Source organism: Alosa sapidissima, chromosome 12 (genome assembly GCF_018492685.1).
Source record: "Alosa sapidissima isolate fAloSap1 chromosome 12, fAloSap1.pri, whole genome shotgun sequence".
Taxonomy (NCBI): Eukaryota; Metazoa; Chordata; class Actinopteri; order Clupeiformes; family Clupeidae; genus Alosa; species Alosa sapidissima.
Window position 1 is genome coordinate 5685091 of NC_055968.1, and position 12664 is coordinate 5697754.

General features: G+C 43.8%; 1 protein-coding gene and 1 long non-coding RNA gene across 3 annotated transcripts in view; both read right to left on the reverse strand.

Annotated features, from left to right (window-relative positions):
* LOC121678180 (inactive N-acetylated-alpha-linked acidic dipeptidase-like protein 2) overlaps positions 1-11333 on the reverse strand; it is a 215878-nt gene extending 204545 nt beyond the window's left edge. For both annotated transcript variants that reach the window (XM_042057472.1, XM_042057471.1), the window contains exon 1: positions 11120-11333. In XM_042057472.1, coding sequence (XP_041913406.1) covers positions 11120-11162 — 43 coding nt within the window. In that variant the 5' untranslated portion in view covers positions 11163-11333. The remainder of the gene's footprint in view (positions 1-11119) is intronic.
* LOC121678188 lies at positions 6470-6655 on the reverse strand. Its single transcript, XR_006021183.1, has 2 exons — positions 6618-6655; positions 6470-6520 (listed from the first exon to the last, which is right to left on the reverse strand). It is a non-coding gene; the product is annotated as an uncharacterized LOC121678188 (long non-coding RNA).
* Positions 11334-12664: the final 1331 nt, after the last annotated feature.

Below are 12664 nucleotides of genomic sequence, written 5' to 3' on the forward strand. Positions count from 1 at the left end.
CTCAAGTCATATTTGGTTACAATGACTGGTTATTCGTCTGTTTTAAAATTAGCACTCGCCAGCAAGCAGTGCTTTGTGGGCAGTTGCGCTAAGTTTGCTTTCAGCAGGCCCTCAAACCCCCCCAGTCTACAGCCAAAATATATTAATGACACTCCTTGAACACCGGTTATTGTTTCCTTCCATGCCAACACCGACAGGAGGGAGTGATCCCCCCCCCCCCCCCATTGACAGCTTATTAAAATGTTTGCTTTATCGCATCGCAATGCATTATCTTATTGCAAGCTGCAATTATTCATGCCATCTTCTTGTGTGACAGTTAGTAAAAACACGACACTGCACTGACGTGCTCATCAATCAGAAGTGGCACAACTTTGGATATTAGCTAAATCTTGACATCAACTTTAAAAAAAAAAATTTTTAAAAAACCTTATCGCTATTGCATTGCTCCAATCATTGGACAGTGGCACACATCCGCAGCACTCTCCATTTCCGCGGCATCTTGTTCCGTAGGTCAGATAGGAAATTCCATCCTCCTCTGTCTTTTAACTCCTATTTAAGTCCTATAAACCAATCTTTTCTCCTTCCCGCTCCCTCTATTCATTCTCTTCTCCTGACCAGGAAGCAGGCTGCTCTTGACAGCACTTTCCTGCACCACACGCTCCAGAGCGTATCACTCCGCTGCTTCAGCCACAGCTACGCCAGCGGCCCAGGTTCTTAACCACCGACTTCCTTCCCGCAGCATCTCCGCCATACTTCCGGATTCGACTCCACTTCTTCAGACGGCCCCGGTAGCGACCGCGTCGCTACTCCCTCCGCCCCCTCTTCCCCTTCCCCACCCACTTCCCCCAGCCAGGACCTGGTCCAGGGCTGCCCCTCTTCCAGTCGTTCCGACGACTGCTCCCTCCCTTCCCCCCCTACCCCTACCCATCCCTTCCCCGGCTCCGCGCTAGACCAGCCCGCCGCAGCGGGTTATCAGCACTCCGCGAGTGCTTCGGATCACAACGTCCCATTCCGGCTCCCCAGCTATTCACTAGCCACAGCAAAGGCCCTTCGACCACCTTCTCACGCTGCACGTTCCAGCTTTAACATCCCATTCCGTCTACCCAGCTATTCATGAGCCACAGCCATTTCATTCCATCTGGATACTCACCATTCATGCTATTCATGCCTTATCTGCCTATCATGTATTGTTGTATGTCGTATCATGCTGAATATGTCATGTTTTATCAGATAATGGTATTCTTTCAGCCCAGGTATTCTTTCAGCCCAGGTTGAATTATTTAAGGCTGCCACAGATAGTACGGAATGAGCTTGGACCCAATGCAACAACAGCTTCAGGGAGACCCATGCAGCAACTGCTCCACTGAGCTCCTGCTACCCTGCTACAACGGCTCCGCTGAGCCCCAAGACCCATGCAGCAAAGCTACACAGAGCTACAGGACCCATGCAACGACAGCTTCGCTGAGCCTCAAGAACCATGCAGCAACAACTACTCTGAGCCCCAAGACCCATGCAACGACTGCTTCGCTGAGCTCGGAGAACCACGCAGCAACTGCTCCGCTGAGCTCCTGCAACCCTGCCCTACAACAGCTCCGCTCCGCTTTTGCTGCAAGACCCATGCAGCAAAAGCTACACCGAGCTCCGGGACCCACGCAACGACTGCTTCGCTGAGCCTCAAGAACCATGCAGCAACAACTACTCTGAGCCCCAAGACCCATGCAACGACTGCTTCGCTCAGCCCCAAGAACGATGCAGCAACAACTACTCTGAGCCCCAAGACCCATGCAACGACTGCTTCACTGAAGCCCCAAGAACCACGCAGCAACAACTACGTCGAGCTCCAGGACCCATGCAACAGCAGCTACGCTGAGCCCAAGACCCATGCAATGACTGCTTTGCTCAGCCCCAAGAGCCATGCAGCAACAACCAAGCTGAGATCCAGGACCCATGCAACTTCGGCTCCACCAAGCCTCGAGAACCATGCAGCAACAGCTACGCCGAGCTCCAGGACCTATGCAACATCGGCTCCACCAAGCCCCGAGAACCATGCAACAGCAGCTACGCCGAGCCCCGACCCATGAAACGATGGCTTCGCTGAGCCCCAGAACCATGCAGCAAATACACCGGGCTCCCCGGCCCATACAGCAGCAGCTACACCGAGGCCCAAAATCCGTGCAATGACTGCTCTGACGAGCCCAAAGCCCCATGCAGCAACAGCTCCACCGAGCCCCAGGACCCAGGCAACGACGGCTCCACCGAGCCCCAGGACCCAGGCAACGATGGCTCCACCGAGCCACAGGATCCAGGCAACGACGGCTCCAACTAGCCCCAGGACCAATGCAGAAGCAGCTCCGCTGAGCCCATAGGACCTTTAGGAACAGATCCGCCAAGGTTCAGGACCCATCTAATGACTGCTCCGCTGAGCCCCAAAACCATGCAGCAACGTCTCGGCTGAACCCCGAGTCCCTTGTGGCAGCAGCTCTGCTGAACCCTGACACCCATCGTTCCCACGGTTATACCATACACAAATGTCCGCCGCTGAGCAAGCGCAACGAAGATCCACTCTTGCGTACTTGCCGCTTGCCTCGCTATACTTCGCAAGGGGTTCATTTCACAGCACTCTGATTCACCCTCCATCATGTTTACTGGCCTCCTTTGGGCTGCTGAGATGTAGTGAGTCTACATGCCCCTCGTCTCATTTCATTCACGATGGCAGATCTTGAGAGTTAGACCAGGACACAATACTTTTACTACCAATCAGACTAAACCGATCAGTTCCGAAAAGGACACTCCTATTCATATCCAACTCTGCCTCAGATCCTCAGCTTCATACCCATCACACTACATCTCATATCGGTCAGCTCAAGCATCGCTACTAGCCCGCTCTCTTCATCTCAGATGAAGGGTACCCATCACTCGTCACAGCTTCCAGACTCTAATATATCCTTGTCAAATCCGGTTCCCGCAGGCCGCTACTCTGTGCATTCAGGATAGGAGCTGCTACTACAGCTGCATGCATTGTCCTATCAGAGCAGCAATCACATACTGAGCCGTTGGTCCACGGATGCCTATCAGTCCTACTGTACATCCACTCCATCTAGTGGATCTATGACTTGCTAAGCAAGCGCAAATGTAATTTCGGTAGTGGCCTTCCTTTCTGCTCTTTTGGGGTGCAAGCGGCCATCGCTCTATCGCGATCTCCGCTTTAGGCATTCCATGACCACGGCCAGCTACCATGCCAAACACGCGCTTAGCTTATTCAGTATAGCTATCATGCCGACGGGCGAACTAGATGTTTTCTAAACAAAGTTCGGAAGGAGCCCTTAGGGATGATTGACGGCAATTAATCACCTGCCTTCCGCCGCCAGGCTATTTAAGCCGGCCTCCTTATCCATACGTCACACGCCGCGGTGCTCGCAAAATTATCCCTACTCCTTCCCTTACTCCTCCATTTCACTGATAGCCCAGTTACGCATCTTCCTTACATTGGGGGGTGCAAGCGGCCATCGCTCTATCGCGATCTCCGCTTCAGGCATTCCATGACCACGGCCAGCTACCATGCCAAATACGCGCTTAGCTTATTAACTCAGTATAGCAATCATGCCGACGGGCGAACTAGTGAAATGACAGTTCCGCTGTCTCATCATGCTGTAAAAACTGTATAGTGTTGTCATAGGAAGCATGTGAAATCAAAAAAGCTGTCACAAATAATGCATGCTGTAATTCCCACCAAATGGAGCTCTTGCCTTCTCTTGTCACTTTGTTAAACTATCCATAGTTGTCCATTAGAGTTGCCCCAGAGCTACAAAAAGCAGTCTGTGCACTACACCATGACCATTTACGATAATTATCCTATTTGGAATTTGCCTGTGATTCCGTCCATTCTGAGACATGATTACCACAAATTTCCAGCCAAACACATGGAAATTGTCATCACTGAGGCAAAGAATTTGACATTGAAAAAAAAAAAAAAAACTCACACAATCAAGACCAAGATACCTCCACAACATAACCAGACACATAAACCCAGTGACAACCCTCAGGCTTGACCATTTCGACACATTTCCTCATGCATTTAAAATTTTGATTTGCTAAGATGATTGATTAGATGAGTTTATTATTTATTACATAAATGAGCATTTGTAGAAATTTTATGATAAATGCCAATGGCAATGGTAAATATTGCCATTTTGACATCTGATCCTAAAGCTGTTCAACTCCTGCCTTGAAAAGGCAAATGTCCATTTTTAATTTGCATAACACAGTAGATGGAAACAGCCTCGCATTTTGCTTAGTCAAATTGTCACGAATGGGCTTAAAACATGCAAATGAGTTGAATGGAAACTTAGCTTATGCCACCACTCCATGACTGATAAGTAGGCAATGCGTTACAAATACAATTATGAAATTACCTTTAATGAAATAACAAAACACACAAATCACAATGATACATCCAAAAGGTTCCAATACTTGCACACTTATCAATACACCTTCAAATTGCTACATAGCCAAGGACAATCCTTATTAGGGCACTGACAGGTGTGGCTCAGCGCTCACACTAATAGGGGAGACCGTGACTCTGTGTGTGTGTGTGAGGCTCATTACTACCAAGAAGACAGCAGCAACAGGCTCAGCTAGAGGGCATTCTCCTCTTGTTTTTCACACCCACACACATACACACACAAGGTTCCTATTTCTCCCACACCTACGCAGATAACATCAAGTTATGGTGCAAATTAACCCCCCCCCCACCACACACACACACACACACACACACACACACACACACATATATTGCTATGCCTCACACCTGAGTGAGTGTGCCCTTCAAGAGCAATGGGTAAAAAATGCATTGCAGAGGACCATGCTTGGGCCTTCAGAGGAAATGGGGTGAAATGACCCACATTTCAATTCTAGAGACTGATTTAAAAAAAGGCTAGCTTAATAAATAATAAATAGATCATCTTGAATCGGTTCCATTCTTTTATCAGGATCCCTTTTTTTCAAGGCTTCAAGCTAAAAGCTACCATCTTAAGAGCCTCTTATATTTCTTTTCTCCTCTTGAGACATAGCATGTTTTGGGGTGAAAGGGTATTGTTCAGTCTAGCATGATATTTCCTGCCACAAATGAAGAATACAAATTCACGTTGTAAATTATTCATAAAGGCTCTTCGAATCAATCAGTCAATGTAAAGTCTAAAAAGATCTTGTGCGTGCAGACGCAGACACTCACACACACAATTTGTCACTTTTTTTGAGTACCAGGTGAGGGAGGATAAGAGAAGGTAAAAATCTTTCTGATAGATAACTGTCTGTTTCACTGCATACTGTGGCAGAGACAATCAGAACAAAACAAAGCAATGCCACTCACTCAAGGACAATGTTGAAATACCAAAAGAGAAGGTCAGAATGAAGAACGGAAAACATTTACAGGAAATTGAGAATTTGGCTATCCAAACCAGCAGCTATCATAACTTTGCAGGATATACACTCTTGTCAACCATTCATTGTCCACCAGGGTATCAGAGTGAGCTTGAACACTTTGTTGTTCCAACAAAACATAAAATGTATACGTTTGACTTTTGATCAGATAAGTCTATGTTGTGTACAACAGAGAAGCACATGTGTTTGAACTACCTCACTAATACAAAATGTCTGATTAATGACTATAATCACCTGGAACATTTTTATTTCCATTAATTGTACAAGTTCTGATGACAAGGTTCCAATTGCAGAATTAAAATGAGCATAGCAGTGCCCCAAAGAACAGATGCAATTAGAGATCTCGAGAGGAAATCAGTCAGTGGGGATAATTGCAGGGTGAGAAAGGCTTTTGTAGAGGAACGTCAATGAGCTCAACAAACACAGCAGTCTGGAAACAACATTCCATGGGAAAAAGAAAGCAAAGCCCACAGAGGCTGGCCCATTTGTGCATTTCAGACACATGGCTCTCTCTCATATTCCCATCTATACAAAAAAATATGAAATGATGTGACAAGGACCTTGGCAAACATGGAAATAAGTGTTTTCTTATTTAACAAAAAAATAAAGAAGGTCAAGTTTGGCCACACATTATATTTGTGCAGGTCAACCCAGTGTCCCTCAACCTCACAGTAGCCTGTAATATGACACTTTGAACACATGCAGAAACCCAGGGACCAGAGCTACTCAAACGATTCCTCAGGAAAGGTAAGTTAAAAGGCAGTGTGCTATAAGGAGCATTCCATTGCAAAGTGGAATAGAAGTAGCCTGGCTCTGCCCTCCTACATACAGTACTTCCGCTCAATTTTAATTTCCCTTCAGTACGTCGTCTGGGTCTGCGGTATATTCGCAGGGTTTCTCCGGCCAATCTTTACCTGTCCAATCAGCGTGGCTGAGAATGATGGCAATGAGGTCGTGCAAAGACGAAACCGAAACTTATTGTGATACAGTAAGTAGCAACGCCTGCAAACGTCAAAAATGCAGTTGGAAATATGCAGAAATTTATTTTCAGCAAAGGTAGACCCACATGCATTGTTTCCTGACTGTTGATGCTGTTTATTGTCAGTTTGTAAAGTCTAGGCAAAGTAGGAAGTAACGTTAGGGATCTCTGATCAATATGATTGGTAAGGCTGGACCAACAATTTCAAAGTTAGTGCCCGTCATGATGCAAGTGTTGCAAACGTTTCCCTATCGAGAATTGCCCGACTCTCTTCACTTCGTGGATATTTCCAGGCAAGAATAAAAGCCCCTCGCCCCCTAAGAGCACTGAGAAATCACATGGACACAAATAAATAAATAAGCTGGATGGCTGTATGAAGTAAAGATCACAAGAGAAGAGGGAAGGAATCTATTTAGAGTCTCCTCTTATTTTTCTTTGTCATTTGATCATGGAGGGTAATCAATTAGTTGGCGTCATGTCAAGTCTGTTTAATTAGACATCTGGAGATGAGCACAGCTTCAGCTGCTGGCATCATTAAAATCCCAACACCAGAGCAAGTGGGGTCTGGTGCAACAACAGTGCAGTGTGTGGTTGAGTCAGTGCCTAACTATGCTTTATTATTACGCATTTCCAACTGGCTCATGCCAAACTATTTGCAGTTTTTGTAAAAGCTAAGGATCAACCAATACATTTTTTTCAGGGCCAATATAGTAATCATTATATGTGACATGAAGGAGGACGATAACCAATGAGTGCAAGGGTAGGCACGTATATATGAAACGGCGTCTGACGGAGAGAGGCAGGGCCCACTAAAAGGGACATCATGGAAGAGCCCCAGAAGCCATTCTGCACTATCCTGCGCTTCCAATATGCACATCCATCAAGTCTATTTTTGACAGATGTCACTTCTGGGATGCTTCTGAAAGCAATTGAATCAGCCAATCAAGTAGAGCTTTCCTTAAGAATATTCATACCATTAATGAGACATAAAGATTTAAATTTATCACAGATTGAACTGATGACAGGCCAGTGTGTTTCAACAGCAAGATTGGGATTATAAATCTGCCCAAAAAAACAAAGTACAAAGAGGATGGAGAAGACTATTCTGTAACCGTATAACCTTTTCTTTTGTGACAAGACACTATGTTATATGAATGCTATTCTGTTTAAGTTTTGTTGCTCCTTTGCATGGAGGACAGGCCAATTATGAGATACAGTTTAACAATACCGTGATAATACAGATAATCGTGATTATTTTGATCACTATAATTGTGATACATTTTCATACCGTTACATCTCTAAAGTACTAATACTTGAGTTTAAACATGTGTGTGTGCACGTGCATTAAATGAATCAGAGGCTGACATTAGTGCATATCATGACACTTGTATGAGACAGGTAACCCTAAATTACTTGATGTGTGATAGCAGCACATTGGGCATTTGAGTCATTTGTACAGTTTTACTATTTCACAAACAGGGGATATCAACAATGATTGTTCATTAAAATATCTTCAAGCAACTCCCGGACATCTATAGTCAGCAAACAACCTCCATGGATGCATGTATATGCATTCATGAGGTTTCCAAGGGATTTAGTGGGCATGGGGGGCAGACTAAATGAGAATGGGAGTATGCTCTCAGTTTGAGACACAGCATCCATTTGAGATGGGCTCTTCACATTAGGGGCTCTTCACATCCATATCTACTTAAACTGACATATTTAAATACTCTGCATGGAGGGAGGCAAAAATAGAGCAATGTACGCAAGAGAGAGAGAGTGTGGCTGAGACGGATAGAGAAAGACGTGGACTCAGTGAGAGAGAGCATGAAGCGGAGATGGAAAGGCAAAAAGTCTAAAAGCAGCTTTGTGCTTATTTTATGAAACAGGACGATGCAGCTGTTCAAATATTCCTTTGGTTTTTCTTTTTCAAATCTCCTGGTAACTTCTCGCTTTTCCCACATTCCAACTCTATTACAGACTTGACAAATCCATTACAGATCCATGGAGACTTTAGTCTTCGTTGAAAAAAAGAGGATACATTATTTTTCTCTCTCTCTTCCACTTTTCTCAGGATAATCATAAATAAACCAGGTGCTGGAGCTGGCATTTGAGAAGTGTAACACTACAGACCCTTGCAAGAGGAATCGAATTTAGCCATAATACCAGCACAAGAATAGTTCACCCCACTTATTTTGAACCCAAAGACATATCTCATCCGACTCCCAGGGTTGTCATGATAACTCCCACTTCCTGAATGACACTTTCTCCTCCGTGTTTGATCCCTAGCAGCCAACCCGAGCAGGAAATGCAGGGTGACATGGTGTGAATTAAGTCTGGGTGTTCCATGCAAGCTGCATCCACTGCTTTGCCACGCTGTGCTGTTCTGAACACACAAAAATATGATCCCTAACTGGGAATGACATATAGTAAAGGAACAAAGCACTGGTGGGATAGTGAGTGAATGCGCTCTGACTGAAAAATAAGTGTAAATAAATAAATAAGGGAGAGAGTGAATGAATAAATAAGGTAAGGAGTGACAGGTAGAAAATTGAGATTTCCATCTAACTCTCATAAAACTCTGGTGCCAACCACTGAGCTTCTAAAAGGCAAAAGGCAATCTCTGCATACTTTTTTTTCATGCAAAATTACCTGCCAAAATGCATCTGGTGAGAAACTCCAGAAAGAGTTGGGGCATGAGGTGGTGGTGGTGGTGGTGGGTGGGGCAGAGGCTGTCACTTTCTCTTGCACTAAAGTGTATACAGAGACAGTATCTTTCAGTCTGCTCTATCTAATGTGCACGATGACAGCTAGTTGCAGGTGCTGATGAGGCAGGATCCCTATAAGGTATCTGTCTGCCTTTGTGAAGGGGCTTAGCTTATCAATGCCTCAATGATAATGAACAAGGCAATCTGGACTTATAACAAAGGCCATCCCAGTGCAGTGAAGTACCAGGGTCTCAGAACTACAGGTTTCACTTTTGTGACTCTAAAAAAACACCACCGATCACATTTCAAAAGAAAAAAAAAATGGATGAACAAGAGTGAGCAAGAACAAGTGATAGGCTCACTGGAAAGTTGATTTGATCTTTGAGTGAGGAAAAAAAAACTAAGCACATAGAAGGGGCTGGCACAGACGGAGCTAGATCATTAATCCTCTAATGTAAGATTTGCTCCACAGGGGAGTTACCGTTAAAATCCCCTCCTACTGATGGGACAAAAAAGAACCATCGATGAAGGTAGATATGGCTTTTTCAACAGACATAATCCACATCTACAAAACAGCATACATGCAACATACTGTATCTCATAATGTCACACAATATTGTCATGGCCATTATAATTATACACATTTTACACCTTACAAGGAAAGTGAATTTCATTCAGAAACTGATTAAGCATTCACCTTTGACCTGTCAGCTAAAGTATTTTAAAAAAAAACAGCCACATGTGCTTTGTCAATCTAACAAGTGTAGACAAGGTGACTTGGCTTCTAAATACCTAAGTAGGAAAATATGTGCACCTCTGTCTCTATTGTCCACCTATGAGATTAGGAGAGCTGAATTAATGAGCTACCTGTAAGGAATGCAAATATGAGAAACGCCACGTGCCTCAGAGTAAAGAACAGCCTTGTTACAAGTTACACACACCACACCAGCACAATGAGAACAAGAAGAGCTGTGACAGCACTCATCAAATAATTCCCACTTGGATGAGTGTGTGTGTCTGAGTGTGTATGTGTGTGTGTGTCTGAGTGTGTATGTGTGTGTGTGTGTGTGTGTTGCATTGAGGTATGGATGACATAGGATTATAAAGAATGATGAGTGTTCTAATGTCTGGATTAGTAAGAAGTAAATACATGGCTGAATGAAATGAACCCCTCTTGCAAATGATGCCCCATTCTATGGAAAATATGCCTGGTGTATTTTATTCTTCTTCTATCGTATTGTATTATATGGGAAGTATGTCACTGAGCTGTACTGTAATGCTCTTAATTGAGTGCAATACACATATCATATAACACATATCCTGTGTTCTAAGTCAGAGAACATGACCTGTGCAGGGAACACTTAGGTTGTTCACAGAATACAACTAGAATATACCCCGATAGCAACAAGAAAGAGAACAAACAGTAGTTCTACTACCATGGAAAAAAAAAAACTTTTGTTGACTCAAGGCACATTCACGTACATACACGTGTCTTAGTGCAAGCACTGAAACACCAGAGGGTAAAAATAGAAAAAAACCCCCCTAAATGGTATGATGTCCAGCACTCAAACACAGCTTAAACAACTGAAACACGAACACAATGTAGTTGTGCAATTTGCACGCACTAAACAGACTTAAGAGATCTCACGAGCTGAAAACGTTTTTGTCCCCCATACAAAACAATAATCTTACTTCTTAAGTGATATCCCTCTGTAGATACTGACGAAACAGTGAAAATACACCGAGAGTGAGCAACCAGTGCTGCTACAGCAACTTGCTAATCTAGACCCTCTTCTCTTTCCTGAAATGAGTCAGACAGAGGGGGCAGCCACCTTGGCAAGACTATCAGAAAGAGAGAACGGCTCCTGTCACACTGGTACATACTGATAGAATGAAGAAATCCTACTGCAACAGGAGTCAGAGAGCAAATGAACTGCAGCAGCTTAAGTCCCTCATTAACGAGGAAATGTGAGGCAACACAAAAATTTACCTCGCTGGGCTGGATGAGTCTGGAAATCTCGAATGTCTCCCATTGTCAGGTCCCTACTCCTCTAGAGTCAACTCGCAGGAGAATCAGATATTCAATAGGTTCCCATGAATTCACTGGCTCCCTTCAGCTGTGCTGTAATACAAGCCTGCAACTCATGTAAAGAAATTAGCACAAGCTGCTTCCTGGCTCACCTTCACTCAACTAACCTGTTCTCCTATTGATTGACATCACTTCCTCTTATACCTGTTCCGTGTGCCTATGTGAGTATGTGTGTGCATGTTACACCTGTTGAAACTGGACACACAGGAAATGTAAGTCCTTTCACTCGAGGAGCCGGATGCATTCTCTCTCTTTCTCTTTCTCTTTCTCTTTCTCTCTCTCTCTCTCTCTCTCTCTCTCTCTCTCTCAAAAAAAATGCAACTATATATTTCATTGTCTGTGCTTCAACTGATCCACCCCATTTCATTATATCAGTAACTTAGTAAACCTAGGGATACCGGAGAATATATGCTGCACTAACAGCTACTGCATCCTCACCATACAGGCCTTTGACATAAAATTATATTTTATGGTTAGTGCTAAGTTTAAAAACACCAACAAGCACCAACAAATCACAAACAAAGTTCTGTGTATCACTTATAAGATACATCCTCTGTTCATCATTCATTTACAGATTGACTCGAGGACCTTGAACTTCACTTGAACACTATTAGAATAATACATCTGCACTTCATTCATCTTTCCATGCCACCAAGGTATGTAAGGTAAGGTAAGGTAAGCCTGTAACAGAGAGAAAAATGTGGGTATTGCATCATCAGTGAAGTTACAAAGAAGAAAAGAATGCCACATTTTCACTGGCTCTGACTGGGAATAGTGTCACTACTTATAGAAAATACTAATACTATGTTTCTATGAAATGCTGAATTCGTCATTGCATAATAGACGCCTGAAAGAAAGCATTTTTGCAATGTTCTTAAAATACAAAAACACACACAAATAAAGTATTTTGACAAAATACAAAGCCATTTTCTTCAATCCAATATAATACAAATGACAAAATACAATTTTGTATTTGAAATACGGATTTTAACATGTAACAGAAATACTCCTGATCCCTGGATCCGAGAGGGAGGCCTGTGTGCATGAAGCGCATGATCTCGCTTCCCAAATGAGGTTAGTGTAACGGAGTGTCACTACAGTTGAGTATGCACTCTGACTGCCATACCAACAAGTATTGTGGTCCAAAAGCAGGTTTAGTACCCAGGAGAGCTGGGTTCGAGGGGTGGGGTTTGTTATAGGGATGCACTAAAAATTTCAAAAGAGCAATTCTGTTCAGAACACTGCCACTCTTCCGTTCAATTCTGTTTAATACAACACCACACAATAGACCCAGCCTGGTGCTAGTTGGTTTTTATGCAAATTTGTGGATTTGTGGGCAACATGTTTCTGCCATTACATCTAAATTGATGTTTATTTGCCTTCTGCTGCCATTTCTAGTTTGTCTGGGGGGGAAGGAGGGGGGACGACTACATCTATGCCTATTTT